Source organism: Molossus molossus, unplaced genomic scaffold (assembly GCF_014108415.1).
Source record: "Molossus molossus isolate mMolMol1 unplaced genomic scaffold, mMolMol1.p scaffold_m16_p_5, whole genome shotgun sequence".
NCBI lineage: Eukaryota > Metazoa > Chordata > Mammalia > Chiroptera > Molossidae > Molossus > Molossus molossus.
In genome coordinates, this window is record NW_023425388.1 from 115,959,110 (window position 1) to 115,979,045 (window position 19,936).

Consider the following 19,936-nt stretch of genomic DNA (forward strand, 5'->3'; position numbering starts at 1 on the left):
TGTTGTGTGATTAGCACTTTACATGTTAACTGTTTGGAAGACTTTATGTTGTAAACACGTGTCCTCAAACAATGTTTACTTTGTGATGAATTTTTTTTTTTTTTATCTTCACTCGAGGACATTTTTCCATTTTTTGTTCAGACAGAGCAGGAGGGAGAGAGAGAAACATCGACGTGAAAGGGACACATCGAGTGGCTGCCACCCGCACAACCAACCAGGGCCGGGGACAAACTGCAACCGAGGTACATGCCCTTAGCGGGAACCGAACCCGGGTCTCTGTGGACCGCAGGCCGACGCTCTAACCGCTGAGCCAAACCGGCCAGGGCACACTTTGTGATGAATTCTTAAACCAACCAGTGATAACCCAGAGTCTGACACTCAGTCTTACCACTCTCGGACCTTACCTGTTACTGAGCGGGGCGTATTTACACGTCCTGGTGAAAGAGTTCGCGCCCGTTAGATGCTGTAATTAAAGAGGGAATTCCCCGGTTAACAGGTTAGGACCGCTTCTCAGCCTTGCGTTTCAGTGTCGCAGAGCTGTCATCCGTCTGATGGCGTCTGCGCGGGGGTGGAGCCGAAGGGGCAGTTTACATCTTGTTCTCTTTACCCCCAGCCTCCACAGTTCCTGAGAAGTCGTATGTCCTCCAAATCTAGAGAGAAATAAAATGAGGGTGTTTTTCTCTGGACTGAAATAGATAGTTGAACGGTTTCAGAAGAGAGCACAAAGTGAAGATATTTTCTAAAATGTAGCCTTGCCATTTTCTTCCCAGGCCCCAGAGACGCAAATAGAATAGACCGAGCTCTGAACAGGGTCCTGGAGAAAAACAGACCCGTCTGCCCTACTGTGGGATGAGTGTTAAGTCACCCACTCGCAGGACTGTAGAGTGTCTTCTGTTGCCCAGGTGAAGTCACCCACTCGCGGGGCTGTGGAGTGTCTTCTGTTGCCCAGGTGAAGTCACCCACTCGCGGGGCTGTGGAGTGTCTTCTGTTGCCCAGGGGAAGTCACCCACTCGCGGGGCTGTGGAGTGTCTTCTGTTGCCCAGGGGAAGTCACCCACTCGCGGGGCTGTGGAGTGTCTTCTGTTGCCCAGGGGAAGTCACCCACTCGCGGGGCTGTGGAGTGTCTTCTGTTGCCCAGGTGAAGCCACCCACTCGCGGGGCTGTGGAGTGTCTTCTGTTGCCCAGGGGAAGTCACCCACTCGCGGGGCTGTGGAGTGTCTTCTGTTGCCCAGGTGAAGTCACCCGCTGGCGGGGCTGTGGAGTGTCATCTGTTGCCCAGGGGAAGTCACCCACTCGCGGGGCTGTGGAGTGTCTTCTGTTGCCCAGGGGAAGTCACCCACTCGCGGGGCTGTGGAGTGTCTTCTGTTGCCCAGGTGAAGTCACCCGCTGGCGGGGCTGTGGAGTGTCTTCTGTTGCCCAGGTGAAGTCACCCACTCGCGGGGCTGTGGAGTGTCATCTGTTGCCCAGGGGAAGTCACCCACTCGCGGGGCTGTGGAGTGTCTTCTGTTGCCCAGGTGAAGTCACCCGCTGGCGGGGCTGTGGAGTGTCATCTGTTGCCCAGGGGAAGTCACCCACTCGCGGGGCTGTGGAGTGTCTTCTGTTGCCCAGGGGAAGTCACCCACTCGCGGGGCTGTGGAGTGTCTTCTGTTGCCCAGGGGAAGTCACCCACTCGCGGGGCTGTGGAGTGTCTTCTGTTGCCCAGGGGAAGTCACCCACTCGCGGGGCTGTGGAGTGTCATCTGTTGCCCAGGGGAAGTCACCCACTCGCGGGGCTGTGGAGTGTCTTCTGTTGCCCAGGTGAAGTCACCCGCTGGCGGGGCTGTGGAGTGTCATCTGTTGCCCAGGGGAAGTCACCCACTCGCGGGCTGTGGAGTGTCTTCTGTTGCCCAGGGGAAGTCACCCACTCGCGGGGCTGTGGAGTGTCTTCTGTTGCCCAGGGGAAGTCACCCACTCGCGGGGCTGTGGAGTGTCTTCTGTTGCCCAGGGGAAGTCACCCACTCGCGGGGCTGTGGAGTGTCTTCTGTTGCCCAGGTGAAGCCACCCACTCGCGGGGCTGTGGAGTGTCTTCTGTTGCCCAGGTGAAGTCACCCACTCGCGGGGCTGTGGAGTGTCTTCTGTTGCCCAGGGGAAGTCACCCGCTGGCGGGGCTGTGGAGTGTCTTCTGTTGCCCAGGGGAAGTGTGAGCGAATGGAGAGCCAGGGTGGCGACCCTGCAGGCACACTGCAGCAGGCGGTGGCTTGCACTTGCGTGTGCCTGAGAGTCATCGGTGCAGGCCCCTGAATCCCATCCGTAGAGCTGCTGATTCAGTTGGTCTGAAAGGGGACCCAGTAATTTGCATGTCAGCCCCAGCTTCCTGGTAACGCTTCCTGGTAACGTGGCTGCGCTCAGTCTGGGCCGCCCTGGGGGGGTACCTGAGCCACAGCAGAGCACCAGGCCTGGGACACCCTGAGGGAAGTGTGGCTCCTGGGGCAGAAGGGAACTTGGCACATTGAGTCATGTTGAGAGTGACTTAACAAGAAGTCAATAAAATAGGGACTCAAAAGAAACAATGAGATGAGAAGAAGTTTATGTGTTTTTTTTTAATGTATTTATTTAGGGTTTTTTGTTGTTGTTGATTTTAGAGAGAGGACAGGAGAGGGAGAGAGAGATAGAAACATCAATGAGAGAGAACATGGATTGGCTGCCTTCTGCATGCCCCCCACTGGGGATCGGGCCCACAACCCGGACCGGCGACCTGATGTGTGGTACACTCAGCCACTGAGGCACACCAGCTGGACTTAATGTATTTAAAAATTTTTTTTAGTTACAGTGGACATTCAGTATTATTTAATTTAAGATAAGATTGTGGTTTTTAAAAAAAATTATTAAATGTATTGGAGTGGCATTGGTTAATGAAATGATGAGGTTTCAGGTGTACGATTCTGTAACACGTCATCTGTATACTGTGTGTTCACCACCGCAGGTCGTCTTCCGTCGCAGATTACGTTTCTAAGGAAACAAGTTGAGGACTTGATAGTGTCCCAATTAATTTAATTGACATGTTTTTCAACCTTTACTGGGTTAGTGTTTTAGCTTTTTTTGGATGGATGTTTTGAAAGGAAATGTCAAGTCTTTGAGTGTAAAATAACTGATTTGAATTCTAGATTTTCTCAGTAAAGCAGGTAACATGTTTGCATTATGTTTATATTTTATAATGACAACTGATCTTTGTATTCACATAAAGCAAATCTTTAAATTTTTAATAGTTTTAAGTAGAGAAATTGCATACTTTTTTACTTTATTGTGGTAATCATGATAGAGCTCTTTAAATGACCAGGGAACCCAATCTGAGCGTAATGAAGCAGCCACACAAAGTAAAAGATAATTGATTCACGTCCCTGAGAGATCCAGTGGAGCGTTGGCCTCGGGGATTCAAATGTGATGATCAGAGGTCTTCATGTGAGCGGCCTCGTGTCCCCTGAGCCTGCCCGTAACTGGGGAGAAGACTGCGCGGGGCTGGGGAGGATGGGGAGAACTCAGAGCCCGGTGAAGTCCGGAAACGCTCTGCTCACGTGTCTGTCTGCGGGCTGATGTCTCTTGGTAGCCGTTCGAATCGTCTGTCATCTGCTCACTCTGCTCGGTGTCCTGCCTAATCACATTGGTCAGGACAAGTGCGTTTATGGCTTCGTGTGTGCAAGCCGCTCAGACCAGGCTCTTTGCCGTTAGGGAGCCGAGTGGGTGGCGCGAGCGCTGGCTTGCTCGGCTCGGCTGGGGCAGGCGCCAGCACTCCCGGGCCCTGGCCCCTCCGAGCCGGTGCGCCTGCAGCTTCAGAGGAGACCGCAGCCCCGCCCGAGCTTGCTGTTGCTCAGGTTGCTAAAAGCAGGTCTGTTTGCAGAGAAAGGTGCCGATGACGTTCTCCTTCTCCCCTCAACGTTGAAAACTATGCGTATGTTAGAAAGTGCTGCTGGGTTCCATCTTTGACTGGCCTGTAGGGTCAGAGACACTTTCAGGGTTAGACGCAGACACCTCGTGCACCTGCGTGCTGGTGGCGCGCCGTCCGCGCCGCATCAGGACTGACACCGTGCCTGTCGGTGCTGCGATGGAGCCTCGGAGGTTTGACGTTTGGCCGGGGTCTGTGGGTTACTGTTGGAGGGACCGTGTGTCCCTGGGGGCTGCAGCCGTCTATGCTGTGTCTGGACCAAGAAAGGCAAATGTGGGGTTCCACAGAGTATGGTTCTGTCACTGGACCGGTTCCGAGCCTGGGGGGCTCTGCCCGGCATCCTCTAAGACGACGTTTCGTGTCAGGCGACCTTCAGGTTCTCTCCCGACTTGCGCAGGGAAGATTGCAAGGACGAGCTGGAGAAGGAAACCGGTTGTGTTCGGGTCACAGGGAGGCCAGGACGGGGACTCCCTTCCCAGTGCGGCGTGCACGTGGTCGGTTCGTGGGATTTTATGTGTTTCCAGATACTGAATTCAGTGGTGCCAAGTTCTGACTGCCTCCCAGTTACGAGGGTGTGTGTTTACTAGTACAGTCCCTTCTAGAGGTGTTGGCATTTGCTTCCCACACCACCACCCTGGCCTCCCTTCCACTGTAGTGTTGAGGCAGGATAGTAAAAAGCCAGGAAAATTCCCTGGCAAATGGAATGAAGGAATCTGAGAAAGTAGTTAAACAAGGCTGAGCAATGAACAGCCTGCTGATAAATCGCAAGATCTTGTCTTCCAACCAAAGAGCAGATGGGTTATACCTCTCCTCCCCCAACCAGAGGGTGGTGGGTAGCTTAAGTCCCCCTGGACAGGGAGATAGATAACAGACCCAGCTGATGGCATGGTGCCAGCCAAACCCCAGAATGGGTGAAGTCAGGGAAGTAAGTAACAAGCCCACTCAGAGCCAGACAAACCCAAGGTAAAAGGAAAGCAGGGACGCTGACCAGAAAACGACCCCAACACCCCTACTGTGTGCTGCCCTGGGCATCAGCATGGGGAAGCTGCTGAATACTCTCTCTGACCCTCTCCTGGGACCTCCCCCCAAATTCCCACCTCTAGAAAAGAGGTAAAAGCCCTTAAGATAAGGGACTCGGAGTACACTCTTGACCGTGTCCATGCCCACCCTCCCCAGGTGGCATTTCTCTCTCCTGAGCTGTAAGGAGACCCGCAGCCTGGGGGGCGGGGAGCAGTGCAGCTTCTCCTGGGCACACCCCGACCTGTCTCCAAGGCTCTCCTGCCTCTGTGACTTGTTTTTAAATGTGTTTTATTGATATTTGAGAGACAGAAACATCTATGTGAGAAACATCGGTTGGCCGCCTCCTGCACGCCCTCCACTGGGGATCGAGCCCACAGCCTGGGCCTGTGCCCTGGCCGGGAATCAAACCAGCCACCTCTTGGTGCAGGGTCTATGCTCAACCTCTGAGTCACACTGGCTGGCACCTCTGTAATTTGTTTACTTTTTTAAAAAATTTGATTATAGAGAGAGAGGTGGGGAGAGGAGAGAGACATTGATTTGTTATTCCACTTATTTATGCATTCATAGCTGATTCATGTATGTGCTATGACCAGGGATTGAACCTGCGACTTTGGCAGATGGAGGTGATGCTCTTACCCAGCTGAGCTGCCTGGCCAGGCCCTGTAGCTTGTTTCCCGGGTGCGTGCAGCCCGCGTGGCTCCCTCCTGTGGCCGTGAGCTGGTCTCTTCGCTTTGGCTCACTGCCACCAGCTTTAACCCAGGTGCTCAGTCACCTGGCTCGCGCTGTGGAGTGTCTGTCACACGGAGCCGGGAAGCCACAGGTTCCAGACTGCCGGGCAGGCCCGCCTCGTCCTGCGCCCCCCCAGGGACTGTCCGGCTTCACTGGCACGGTAGGACGACGGGCTTTGTGGGTCTCGGCCAGCTCTTCCTCCATTTGGAAGGAGGCCTGGTAGCCAGCCCTCGTCTTCGTTGACTGTGCGCTGCCGCGGCGTCCTGCCCTGACCGGTCCCCTCTGGGCACGTGCGCCTGGGCGCTGAGAGGGCCTGGAGTCTGTCAGCCTGGGGTTCCGGCTCCTACTCCTCGTGGCACCGCTTGGGGTTCCCCTAACGTCTCTGTCCTGCCTCGGTTCCACGGAAGAGTTTGAGGTGAGGGAGGCTGGGCTCTTGCAGTGCCGATGATTCTGGCGTGTACAGAATGCCCCGGCGCGAGCTCCCTGCGCGTCTCGTGGCACCAGGATCTGGACTGATGCGTGGTTTACCTTGATACATTATCAAGTGCTGTCTGTGGCTCTTACAAATACTCGTATGAAATACTTACGCAGTAGCTTACTTGCACATGTGATTCTGCCAGTAAGATTCTGAATTTGTTAATTTGGTGTTGGTGAAAGATGTTAAGGTCTACTTCAGTGCTCGAGAGCAAAGACCGGGGTTCTGCAGCCTGTGGCAGGGATCAGCACAGAGCCCGTGCCCTCGGAGGGCCTGTGGCAGGCTGTCCCGCTGTGAGGACAGGACGTGGCAGGATCAGCACAGAGCCCGTGCCCTCGGAGGGCCTGTGGCAGGCTGTCCCGCTGTGAGGACAGGAAGTGGCAGGATCAGCACAGAGCCCGTGCCCTCGGAGGGCCTGTGGCAGCTGCCCCGCTGTGAGGACAGGAAGTGGCAGGATCAGCACAGAGCCCGTGCCCTCGGAGGGCCTGTGGCAGCTGCCCCGCTGTGAGGACAGGAAGTGGCAGGATCAGCACAGAACACGTGCCCTCGGGGGGCCTGTGGCAGCTGCCCCGCTGTGAGGACAGGAAGTGGCAGGATCAGCACAGAGCCCGTGCCCTCGGAGGGCCTGTGGCAGCTGCCCCGCTGTGAGGACAGGAAGTGGCAGAGATCAGCACAGAACCCATGCCGTCGGAGGGCCTGTGGCAGCTGCCCCGCTGTGAGGACAGGAAGTGGCAGGGATCAGCACAGAACCCGTGCCCTCGGGGGGCCTGTGGCAGCTGCCCCGCTGTGAGGACAGGAAGTGGCAGAGCGAACAAAATGTCAGTGTCACATCAGGCTGCTCGCTTACTTCTGCTGTAGCTGAGACGGACTAGAACTTTTCAAGTCCACCAGACTGAGGAGGAGGAGGAAAAAGCTTGGAAATAGGGAGACCCAGAATAAGAGCAGGCAGGGTCACCTGATAGCTTTTTGCTCTGACATGTCCTAAGTCGGGGTTCAGATGGACTCGGCCCGTTCCTCTGCCCGGGAGTGGATTCTGAATTGCTGCTTTCCTGACCCGACCCGTCTTCCTTACTGCTTCCGGGGTGAGGTGCAAGCAGTAGGGAGACCACCAGTCACACGTGCGAGGCAGGGCAGCTGTTTCGTAAGCTCTGAGCTGGAGTCTGGACCATATGTTCTCTTGAAGTTCTTGCAGTTTCGATTCGATGAAGATGCTTATTCCACTAAACTAGGGCTTCTCCGCATTTCTGCTGAAACAGCTTGTTAAATGCCGTGTAGTCACAGCACCTACAAACTGCATGCTGCACAGAGCGTGCACAGGCTGGAACAGAAGCCTAGCGCGGTCCTGCTCATGTCCCCGAGGGGACGGGCGGACGGATGGTGGGCGGGTGGCTTTGGTTAAGGCAGTGGTTCTCACTGGGAGTTTTACTCTAGGGCACATTGATGATGAGAGATTTTTATTGTCATGACCGGGAGGGAGGGGTGCATTGCTCCTGCAGTGCAGCGGTGGAGCCAGAGAAGTGTGACAGTGTCCGAGACAGCTTTCCACACAGAGGAGAATCTGCCCCTATATGTCCGTAGGGCCGCCGTTGAGAACCCTGGGTTAAGGCGGAGTTGGAGGAGGGTGCCGGGGAAGGAGAAGACGGGCAGACAGACCACCCACATCAATGGATACATGCTTACGAGTGTCCTCAGGGCCCCAAAGGGAGCCTGTGGCTGGGCGGTGGGGGGGGGGGGGTCCTCACCTGGCCGACCCCTTTGAGCGGGAGAGGTCAGCCCTCTCCTCCAGCCAAGCCTGGAAGGGATTTGCTGTTAAGAGGCCCAGCGTGGTGCCCTGGCCAGTTTGGCTCAGCAGTTGAGTGTCTCTGGTTCGGTTCCCGCTAGGGGCACGTACCACCAAAAAAAAAAAAAAAAAAAAAAGCCCAATATGGTTTCAAAGGACCTCCTTGGCCTCCCTGAGTAGTGCTTTCATATTTATGTGTCAAACGAACAGGAAGCCGTTGAGCAGCTTCCCTGCTGAGGCGAGCAGCGTTTGCAGGGAGGACTGTGCAGCAGTCCAGCGGAGACGGGCTCAAACCCTCCTCTTAGCTGAGGAGGAAGAACCGGGAGGGTCAGCCCTGGCCGGTCTGGCTCAGCAGCAGAGCACCAGCCTGCGGACCAGGGGTCACGGGTGCGGTTCCTCCCCGGCCCTGGTCGGGGTCGAGTGGGAGGCAGCTGGTCCATGGGTCCCTCTCACGTCAGTGTTTCTGTCTGTCTGGATACAAACAGAAGAGTATCCTCAGGTGAGGGTTCAGAAAAGAACGTGGAGGGTTTGAACTTGGTAGTGGTCACCCCAGAAAGGAGTGGGGAACAGACATTACGTGTCTCTAGGACCTCACGTGGGAAGAAGCTGTGATCAGAAGCAGCTTTGGAATATGTGACTTAGAAGATAAATGGGCTCTGGTGTAGGGTCTCCCACTCCATCCCCTGGCGTCTGTATCAGTGAGCTGGATGGTAAGTGATGAACCTTTCAGACCAAGAGTTCAGAAACTTCAATTAAAAGAGTGGGTGTTCTCTGGGCTCCTACCTTTCCTCCGGGTGACTGGGGTGGGGGTGGGGACAGCTTGGCGTCTGCACTGAGGGGGGCAGACCACAGCTCGGAAGTCAGAGCTATCCTTGGACTTTCCCAGCCTGAGTCACACTCCCTTTGGCATGCTCACGGCCCGTCTTCGGGGTTCTGTGCCCAGTGAGGGATACTACGGTGAAGATGTACAACAGCTCCTGCATTCAAGGAGCTTGTAGCAGAAGAGAACACACAGTGGCAAACTCCATGAAACATGGTCAGTCCTGGCCAAAGGGGCCCTACAGGAGGCCCCAGGAGCACAGGAGGGGGCGCTGGATGGAAACCCTCAGAGACCTCTCCTCTGGATTCCGCAGGGGCGGGGAGGCCGCAGGGGCAGCGCTGCAGAGAGAGAGCAGAAGCAGGGCCTTTGAGGTCGAGCCTGCAGGGGGCGGGGCGGGCGGGGCGGGGGAGGGTGGAGGACATGCCAGGTGGTGAGAAGCTGAGGGAAGGTCCGCTGGGGAGAGGTGGTCTAAAGCCTGGAGAGGCCATGAGGGGTCTGGCCGCACCTGAGGGTGGCCCAGGGAGGTTGTGAGCTGAGCAACAGGTCAGATCTGCTTTGAAGAGGTGGCCGGCTGTAGTGAGGACATTGGGCCTGTGGGAGCACAGTGGAGGCCGAGCGGGGAGATGAGGGCCGGAGGCTCAAAGAAAAAGTCAGGGACTGTCCTCCCACCTCCTTCCTCGGGGGCCGTCCTCCACCTCACTCATCGGGGGCCGTCCTCCACCTCACTCATCGGGGGCCGTCCTCCACCTCACTCCTCGGGGGCCGTCCTCCACCTCCTTCCTCGGGGACCGTCCTCCCACCTCCTTCCTCGGGGGCCGTCCTCCACCTCCTTCCTCGGGGGCCATCCTCCACCTCCTTCCTCGGGGGCCGTCCTCCACCTCACTCCTCGGGGGCCGTCCTCCACCTCCTTCCTCGGGGGCCGTCCTCCACCTCCTTCCTCGGGGGCCGTCCTCCACCTCCTTCCTCGGGGGCCGTCCTCCACCTCACTCCTCGGGGGCCGTCCTCCACCTCACTCCTCGGGGGCCGTCCTCCACCTCCTTCCTCGGGGACCGTCCTCCACCTCCTTCCTCGGGGGCCGTCCTCCACCTCCTTCCTCGGGGGCCGTCCTCCACCTCACTCCTCGGGGGCCGTCCTCCACCTCACTCCTCGGGGGCCGTCCTCCACCTCCTTCCTCGGGGGCCGTCCTCCACCTCCTTCCTCGGGGGCCGTCCTCCACCTCACTCCTCGGGGGCCGTCCTCCACCTCACTCCTCGGGGGCCGTCCTCCACCTCACTCCTCGGGGGCCGTCCTCCACCTCCTTCCTCGGGGGCCGTCCTCCACCTCCTTCCTCGGGGGCCGTCCTCCACCTCCTTCCTCGGGGGCCGTCCTCCACCTCACTCCTCGGGCGCCGTCCTCCACCTCCTTCCTCGGGGGCCGTCCTCCACCTCACTCCTCGGGGGCCGTCCTCCACCTCCTTCCTCGGGGGCCGTCCTCCACCTCCTTCCTCGGGGCCGTCCTCCACCTCACTCCTCGGGCGCCGTCCTCCACCTCACTCCTCGGGGGCCGTCCTCCACCTCCGTCCTCGGGGGCCGTCCTCCACCTCCTTCCTCGGGGGCCGTCCTCCACCTCACTCCTCGGGGCCGTCCTCCACCTCCTTCCTCGGGGGCCGTCCTCCACCTCCTTCCTCGGGGGCCGTCCTCCACCTCCTTCCTCGGGGGCCGTCCTCCACCTCCTTCCTCGGGGGCCGTCCTCCACCTCCTTCCTCGGGGGCCGTCCTCCACCTCACTCCTCGGGCGCCGTCCTCCACCTCACTCCTCGGGGGCCGTCCTCCACCTCACTCCTCGGGGGCCGTCCTCCACCTCCTTCCTCGGGGGCCGTCCTCCACCTCCTTCCTCGGGGGCCGTCCTCCACCTCACTCCTCGGGGGCCGTCCTCCACCTCCTTCCTCGGGGGCCGTCCTCCACCTCCCTCCTCGGGGGCCGTCCTCCACCTCCTTCCTCGGGGGCCGTCCTCCACCTCCTTCCTCGGGGGCCGTCCTCCACCTCACTCCTCGGGGGCCGTCCTCCACCTCACTCCTCGGGGGCCGTCCTCCACCTCCTTCCTCGGGGGCCGTCCTCCACCTCCTTCCTCGGGGGCCGTCCTCCACCTCCTTCCTCGGGGGCCGTCCTCCACCTCCTTCCTCGGGGGCCGTCCTCCACCTCCTTCCTCGGGGGCCGTCCTCCACCTCACTCCTCGGGGGCCGTCCTCCACCTCCTTCCTCGGGGGCCGTCCTCCACCTCACTCCTCGGGGGCCGTCCTCCACCTCCTTCCTCGGGGGCCGTCCTCCACCTCACTCCTCGGGGACCGTCCTCCACCTCCTTCCTCGGGGCCGTCCTCCACCTCCTTCCTCGGGGGCCGTCCTCCACCTCACTCCTCGGGGGCCGTCCTCCACCTCCTTCCTCGGGGGGCCGTCCTCCACCTCACTCCTCGGGGGCCGTCCTCCACCTCCTTCCTCGGGGGCCGTCCTCCACCTCACTCCTCGGGGACCGTCCTCCACCTCCTTCCTCGGGGGCCGTCCTCCACCTCACTCCTCGGGCGCCGTCCTCCACCTCACTCCTCGGGCGCCGTCCTCCACCTCACTCCTCGGGGGCCGTCCTCCACCTCCTTCCTCGGGGGCCGTCCTCCACCTCCTTCCTCGGGGGCCGTCCTCCACCTCCTTCCTCGGGGGCCGTCCTCCACCTCACTCCTCGGGGGCCGTCCTCCACCTCCTTCCTCGGGGGCCGTCCTCCCACCTCCTTCCTCGGGGGCCGTCCTCCCACCTCCTTCCTCGGGGACCGTCCTCCACCTCCTTCCTCGGGGACCGTCCTCCACCTCCTTCCTCGGGGGCCGTCCTCCACCTCCTTCCTCGGGGACCGTCCTCCACCTCCTTCCTCGGGGGCCGTCCTCCCACCTCCTTCCTCGGGGGCCGTCCTCCACCTCCTTCCTCGGGGGCCGTCCTCCCACCTCCTTCCTCGGGGGCCGTCCTCCCACCTCCTTCCTCGGGGGCCGTCCTCCACCTCCCTCCTCGGGGGCCGTCCTCCACCTCCCCTCCTCGGGGGCCGTCCTCCCACCTCCTTCCTCGGGGCCGTCCTCCACCTCCTTCCTCGGGGGCCGTCCTCCCACCTCCTTCCTCGGGGGCCGTCCTCCCACCTCCTTCCTCGGGGGCCGTCCTCCCACCTCCTTCCTCGGGGGCCGTCCTCCCACCTCCTTCCTCGGGGGCCGTCCTCCCACCTCCTTCCTCGGGGGGCCGTCCTCCACCTCCCTTCCTCGGGGGCCGTCCTCCAACCCCCCTTCCTCGGGGGCCGTCCTCCACCCCCTTCCTCGGGGGCCGTCCTCCACCCCCTTCCTCGGGGGCCGTCCTCCACCCCCTTCCTCGGGGGCCGTCCTCCACCCCCTTCCTCGGGGGCCGTCCTCCACCCCCTTCCTCGGGGGCCGTCCTCCACCTCCTTCCTCGGGGGCCGTCCTCCACCCCCTTCCTCGGGGGCCGTCCTCCACCCCTTCCTCGGGGGGCCGTCCTCCACACTCCTTCCTCGGGGGCCGTCCTCCACCCTCCCCTTCCTCGGGGGCCTCCTCCACCCCCTTCCTCGGGGGCCGTCCTCCCACCCCCTTCCTCGGGGGCCGTCCTCCACCCCCTTCCTCGGGGGCCGTCCTCCACCCCCTTCCTCGGGGGCCGTCCTCCACTCCCCTTTCCTCGGGGGCCGTCCTCCACCCCCTTCCTCGGGGGCCGTCCTCCACCTCCTTCCTCGGGGGCCGTCCTCCACCTCCTTCCTCGGGGCCGTCCTCCACCTCCTTCCTCGGGGGCCGTCCTCCACCTCCTCCTCGGGGGCCGTTCCTCCACCTCACTCCTCGGGGGCCGTCCTCCACCTCCTTCCTCGGGGGCCGTCCTCCACCTCCTTCCTCGGGGGCCGTCCTCCACCTCACTCCTCGGGGGCCGTCCTCCACCTCCTTCCTCGGGGACCGTCCTCCCACCTCACTCCTCAGACACCGCTGACCTTTTACAAACATCCAAAGCAATTTATTCCCTTAAAACCAGTGTCGGCTTTTGTGGTCACAGGCTGTGTTCTGGAGGCTTTTTCTTTTGAGCTCACGGCCCCGTGGCGTGCCGAAATGTCCGTCCGGGCCGGTGGCGTGCCGAAATGTCCGTCCGGGCCGGTGGCGTGCCGAAATGTCCGTCCGGGCCGGTGGCGTGCCGGAATGTCCGTCCGGGCCGAAATGTCCGTCCGGGCCGGTGGCGTGCCGGAATGTCCGTCCGGGCCGAAATGTCCGTCCGGGCCGGTGGCGTGCCGGGATGTCCGTCCGGGCCGGTGGCATGCCGAAAAGTACACCCCTTTAGGGTCATCCTCCTTCAATCGCAAGTCTTGTGTTTACAGTTCAGCTTTTAGCCCTTGGGTGCCTTTTACATTCCTCTCGTTCTGTTTTCTGCTCGTTGGCTAAGGATACAGTGAATTCACTGTAATTAAAGTGCCCAGTGGTTTCATGTGACTCTTCTTTCTTGCGTTTCTGAGAAATCATCTTTGCCCTTGGCTGCCCAGCCCAGGATAGAATCTGGCTTTAATGTCCAGGAATGATGCTCGTGTGTCCTGAGAGTGTTGATTCAGGAAGGACACTGAGCCTAGGTGGTCACTCAGGGGATCCCTCTTTTTTATTCATCCCCAGGGAACTTGTATGATAGAAATGAAAATGCTCACCTTCGTGGACAGAATAAGAACTCAGTGTCAGTGCAGGTGTGAGTGGGCCCCAGACACCTCCCTTTGCTGAGACCTGAGATCCTGCCAGGCCTCTGCTGGGCTGCTTGATCCACGGGGTCCTCGGCCGGCCCAGTCAGCATGGCTGACGCACTAGCTGTTCTCTGTGGAGTCTCAAGGGGACCTCACCATGGGCTGTGATTCTTCACCTTTTTCCTTTCTCAGAAAAATAAATTTTTTAAAATCCTCACCGGAGGATATTTTTGCATTTATCTTCAGATAGAGCAGGAGGGAGAAAGGGGTACGAGAGAAAGAAACATGGATGTGAGAGAGACACATCGACTGGCTGCCACCCACATGACCCCAACCGGGCCGGGGACAAACTGCAACCAACGTACATGCCCTTAGCGGGAACCGAACCCGGGACTCCGGTCCGTGGCCGATGCTCTAATGGTTAGAGTCTAACCAGGGCTCAGAAAAATTTTTTAATTTTATTTATTGAGTTGAGGGAGGGAAGACATAAATGTGTTCCATGTATTTATGCATGATGTGTCCTAAGTGTGTACCACAGCACATTTCTTGGTCTTTCCCGTTATTTTACACACTTTTCTTGCAGTCTCCCACACACCCCCTAAAAAACACCAGTGAAACCAACGAGAGCAGCAGCATTCGTGGTTAGATTTTTTCATTTATCATGGCTGCTATTGTCGTGACGGTGTCCCCTCTGGCCCCGGAGCTGCGGCACAGGGCCATGAGCTTCACGGCCAGGGAAGACAGGTAGGAGGGCTGCCCTAACTTCTCCCAGGCCTGGCCCGAGGGGAGCAGGGCGTGTCCTTCCAGCTTGTGCAGCAGGCGGCGGATCCTGATCAAGCTGGCCAGCAGAAACAGGTCGTCCCCGCGCAGGGAGCGGGGCCCCGGCAGCGCCTCCTGGTTGCTCAGCTTTACAGAGAGAGAGAGAGAGGGAGGGGCTGAGGGGCGGGCCTGGTGCTGGGCGGGGCGCGCAGGCGCTCAGGGGGTTGGGTTCCCCCGAGCCCGACTGGACGGGCCCTGGACACCTGGACGGCCAGCAGGGCAGCAAGCCCAGGCTGAGCCCCTTCAGATGCTGCCGGTTTCCTGTAGTCTTGGGCAGCACGTAGGAGGGGAGCACCCGGGCCGCGCACAGCTCCTTCCCCGGCCCCCGTGGGGAGCCCCGAGCACTGGCCGGCTGCGGGCAGCCGGGCAGCCATCCTCAGGGGACACTGAGCTGGGCGTGCAGAGGGCGGGGATGACGGCCTTTTCCTCCTGGCATGGAGGTTTCCACACCCACCTCCCGCCCCTCCTGGCCTGGCCCTCCCAGGCCGCACAGACAGTAGGGGTCAGCTCCCGGACCACCCGGGGCGGGCACTGGGGGCAGTTGAGCAAGCTGAACATCCCTCTGCCAGCTGAGTGGCCACAAGGACTCTCCGTCCCTGCCCCACGGACGAGGAGGAAGGAGGTGGGTGAGGACCGAGAATGGATCCGCATCTCAACCCGCACGTCATGCCGGGACGGGGCTTTTCAGAGAAGACGCTGATGATGGGTCTGAGAAATGGGTGAAACTCCCGTCAGCAGAAATAATCTTAGGGAACTCGAACTCCTAAACATCCAGCGGTAAGTGACCAGACATTCTCCGCTCCGAGCCAACAGAAATGAGAGGCAGGGGGGCCTGAGGTGAGCGAGGACGGAAAGTGGGGGTACCCTTGTCCTCCCCCTGCTGAGCCGGGGGGGGGCTGGCACCCTTGTCCTCCCTCTGCTGAGCCGGGGGGGGGGGCTGGTACCCTTGTCCTCCCCCTGCTGAGCCGGGGGGCCTGGCACCCTTGTCCTCCCTCTGCTGAGCCCGGGGGGGGGGGGCTGGCACCCTTGTCCTCCCTCTGCTGAGCCCCGGGGGGGGGGCTGGCACCCTTGTCCTCCCTCTGCTGAGCCCGGGGGGGGGGGCTGGCACCCTTGTCCTCCCCCTGCTGAGCCCCGGGGGGGGGGGCTGGCACCCTTATCCTCCCTCTGCTGAGCCCGGGGGGGGGGGGGCTGGCACCCTTGTCCTCCCCCTGCTGAGCCCGGGGGGGGGGGCTGGCACCCTTGTCCTCCCCCTGCTGAGCCGGGGGGCCTGGCACCCTTGTCCTCCCCTCTGCTGAGCCCTGGGGGGGGGGCTGGCACCCTTGTCCTCCCTCTGCTGAGCCCCGGGGGGGGGGGGCTGGCACCCTTGTCCTCCCACTGCTGAGCCCAGGGGGGGGGTGGCACCCTTGTCCTCCCCCTGCTGAGCCCCGGGGGGGGGCTGGCACCCTTATCCTCCCTCTGCTGAGCCCGGGGGGGGGGGCTGGCACCCTTGTCCTCCCCCTGCTGAGCCCGGGGGGGGGGCTGGCACCCTTGTCCTCCCCCTGCTGAGCCCGGGGGGGGGGGCTGGCACCCTTGTCCTCCCCCTGCTGAGCCCCGGGGGGGGGGCTGGCACCCTTGTCCTCCCCCTGCTGAGCCCGGGGGGGGGGCTGGCACCCTTGTCCTCCCCCTGCTGAGCCCGGGGGGGGGGCTGGCACCCTTGTCCTCCCCCTGCTGAGCCCCGGGGGGGGGCTGGCACCCTGTCCTCCCCCTGCTGAGCCGGGGGGGGGGCTGGCACCCTTGTCCTCCCTCTGCTGAGCCCCGGGGGGGGGCTGGCACCCTTGTCCTCCCTCTGCTGAGCCCCGGGGGGGGGCTGGCACCCTTGTCCTCCCTCTGCTGAGCCCCGGGGGGGGGGCTGGCACCCTTGTCCTCCCTCTGCTGAGCCCGGGGGGGGGGCTGGCACCCTTGTCCTCCCTCTGCTGAGCCCCGGGGGGGGGGGCTGGCACCCTTGTCCTCCCTCTGCTGAGCCCCGGCGGGGGGGGGCTGGCACCCTTGTCCTCCCTCTGCTGAGCCCCGGGGGGGGCTGGCACTGGGCTGGACTTCGACCTCACAGCGCAGATGACTCCTCCCTTATCAGAAGCGAACGTCAGGAGGAAGTGGGGCTTCTCACACAACAATGGACACACCACAATGGACACAACAATGGACACACCAAGAAACACCGAGCACTGAGGACGTGTGAGCCGCGACAGGCGGCGGTTTGCCTGTCAGATGCTCGCAGTCAAGGGACCAGGACCAGGAGCCAGAGGAAGCCTGGAATGTGCAGAGCGAGTATTTCTGAAGGATCTGAGAGGTGGTGTCAAGGAAGAGAGAATTCGAGGGCCCGGAGGTTAATTCTACACCCAGAGAAGAACAGTTCACGGTTTCAGAGCAGCCTTTGAAATAGGACATATTGAAAGATTGACTCTGTTAGGCTGAGGAAAGCAACATCCATCTCTCTGCCGTTTACCAGAGACACACCCACCTCGAAACGACGGAAAGTCTGGAGATCGGGGGGTGAGGACAACGCCCCAGGCAGGTGGGATCTGAGGGAAGGGCGGCAAACTCACATCAGCCGGGCTGGCCTCTCACCAAAGACCACGAAGGAGGAGCGGATAACACCCGCCGATGGAACAGTTTTGTCAAAAAAGCCCCTACTGCCGGCCGATGTGGCTCGGTTGAGTGTCGACCCTGCACCAAGAGGTCGCCGGTTCGATTCCCGGTCAGGGCACATGCCCAGGTTGTGGGCTGATCCCCAGTGGGGGGCGTGCAGGAGGCGGCCAATCGGTGTTCTCTCTCATCGATGTTTCCATCTCTCCCTTCCTCGCCCTCTAATATCAATAAATAAATAAAAAAATCCCTACCAAAGCCCCTCACGGACACGCCGAGTCACACGGCGGGCCCAGCCGAAGAGCCAACACGAGAGGCGGAAGCCGGCACCGGGTGAGGCTGCCTCTCGCCAGGGAGGCGGTCAGCACCTTCGATGTCCTAACCACAGAGTTTCCAGGACATAAGGAAAAATTTGGTAGGAAGAGTGGGAAAAGTAGCCAAATTCACAATAACATTGGGAGACTCATACATTTATCAGAAATAAGCCAGCAATATAGAAAGAAAAGAAATGGGAGTGTGACAATTAGCCGTGTACAATTTTGTGCCAAACTGCACTGGGGGGGGGGGGTGTCAGATATACTTTGCATAAACATCACACAACCAACCACAAAGAAAATAGTGCATATTAAGCAGCAGGAAAAAATGCAAACCATGTTCCTTGACTAGAAGTCAACAAGAAAGGGATGGTCACTTTAGCTACTGCATTGAACTAGTCAAAAGAGCCATCATAAATTATTTAGAAACGAAAGAAAATGAGAGCACTCGTACTAACCCTTGTGGCACAGGGCCCAAGAGGCACTCAGAGAGCCGGGGTGGGGTGGGTGGGGTGGGTGGGGTGGGTGGTGGTTTACAGGGTGGTCAGGAACGGGCTCTGAGCAGAAGCCTGGATGGAGTGAGGCAGCAGCATGTGCTAAATGTGGGAGGAACCTTTTAGGTGGAAGGAATAGCATGTGCAAAAGCCCTGTGGCAGGGACACGCCAGGCGTTGTCCGGGGACAGCAGAAATGAGCAGGGCGAGTGAGCAGAGGCATGTTGAGGTAGGAAGTCGGGTCAGGGACAGCACTGCAGGTCTGTTACAGGACCTTGGCTTACTCAGTAAGATCAGAAGCCACTGGATAGTTTCGACCAAGCTTATGTTTTCAAAGTATCACTCCAGCTGTTCTGTTGGAGTAGACTTGAGGGCCAGAAGCAGGGAAGCTCGTTAGGAGGCTGCCAGAATCATCCACACAAGAGACGGACTAGAAACAAGGCAACCCAGCGGGTTTGGCTCAGCTGTTAGATGGTCGGCCTGCGGACCCATGAGTCTCAGGTTCGATTCTGGTCGAGGGCACGCACCTCGGTTGCAGTTCGTCCTCGGCCCCGGTCGGGTCCTGCGGGGGCAGCCAGTCGATGTGGCTCTATCACATCTCTCTCTCTCCCTCCCTTCCTCCCTCTCCCTCTATCTGATGATGAATAGAAAAGTATCCTGGGGTGAAGAATGAAAACAAAGCACAAGAGGCAGACAAGAGTGATAGTGTTGGATGACGTGGGAAGTCCCGGAGTCTGGAGACAGGTGTACAGGACTCGCAGATGACAGATGCCGCGCTGAGACACAGGAGGAGGACTAGGTCAGAGCCTTTGGCCGGGCACCTGAAGGAAGGCTGTGCCAGTTTCAGAGACAGAGGGGCAGGGTGGAGCAGCGTTCAAATCGAGCCGTGCTACGCCGAGTGTCGAATGTTCTAGGCACCCAAACGGAGGTGCGGGGCTGGAGTCAGGTTTGCCAGTCTGGAGCTCGTGGGAGATGCCCTGGAGATAAAAGGGCAGCGGCACGTGACACGTGTAAGGCTGGCAGCACATGACACGTGTGGGGCCAGGAGCACGTGACACGTGTAAGGCTGGCAGCACGTGACACGTGTAGGGGCCAGGAGCACGTGACACGTGTAGGGCTGGCAGCACGTGACACGTGTTGGGGCCAGGAGCACGTGACACATGTAAGGCTGGCAGCACGTGACACGTGTAGGGCCAGGAGCACGTGACACGTGTAGGGGCCAGGAGCACGTGACACGTGTAGGGCCCGTGGCCTCAGTGAGGACACCTGGTGTGTGAGGACAGCCCTGAGAAACGAGGAGCCAGCGACAAGCCCTCAATATTTGGGGGAACAGAGCAGAAGAAAATCAGCCAAGAAAAATGAAAAAGAAGCAAAATCAAGGGAAACTAGTGACCCGGAAGCAATGGAGGAAGAGGGAGCAACTGTGTGAGCTGCTGAGAGGTCAATAGATTGAGCATAAATTAGCTACGTCCATATGCAGTATTATTATTATCATTATAATTTTTTATCCTCATTTGAGGATATTTATTTATTTATTTATTTTATCCTCACCTGAGGACATTTTTCCATTTTTTGGAGTGGGAGGGAGAGAGAGAGAGAGAGAGAGAGAAACATCGACGTGAAAGGGACACATCGAGTGGCTGCCACCCGCACAACCAACCAGGGCCGGGGACAAACTGCAACCGAGGTACACGCCCTTAGCGGGAACTGAACCCAGGTCTCTCTGGACCGCAGGCCAACGCTCTAACCGCTGAGCCAAACCAGCCAGGGCTTATTATTATTGTTAATCCTCACCCGAGGACATTTTTCCATTTATCTTCAGATAGAGTAGGAGACAGAGAGAGAGAGAGAGAAACATTGACATGAGAGAGACACATAGACTGGCTGCGTCCTGCACAACCCCAACCAGGGCCAGGGACTGAACCACAACCCAGGTACAGGCCCTTGACCAGAATCGAACCCATGACTCTTTGGTCCTTGGGCTGATGTTCTAACCTCTGAGCCAAATCGGCCAGGGCTACATATAAAATATTATATAGCAATTAAAAATAAAGTAGATAAATATACTGAGAAATACAGACATGGAAAAACCTTTAATACCTGTTCATTGGAAAACAAAAATAAATAGAACTCCCTAACAATATAATCTGTATAGTATAATCCAATATTTATGTTTAAATGATATATGTAAATAATTTATAAATACGTAGAAAAGAGAAATACACACCAAAGT

The 19,936-nt window shown here is 59.5% G+C and overlaps 1 protein-coding gene across 1 annotated transcript in view; it reads right to left on the bottom strand.

Annotated features, from left to right (window-relative positions):
* Positions 1-14,097: 14,097 nt before the first annotated feature.
* The window catches only part of ERICH6 (glutamate rich 6), a 47,208-nt gene continuing 41,369 nt past the window's right edge, over positions 14,098-19,936 (bottom strand). Inside the window, exon 13 of the mRNA XM_036242534.1 lies at positions 14,098-14,361. Within this exon, the coding sequence (XP_036098427.1) occupies positions 14,098-14,361 (264 nt within the window). The remainder of the gene's footprint in view (positions 14,362-19,936) is intronic.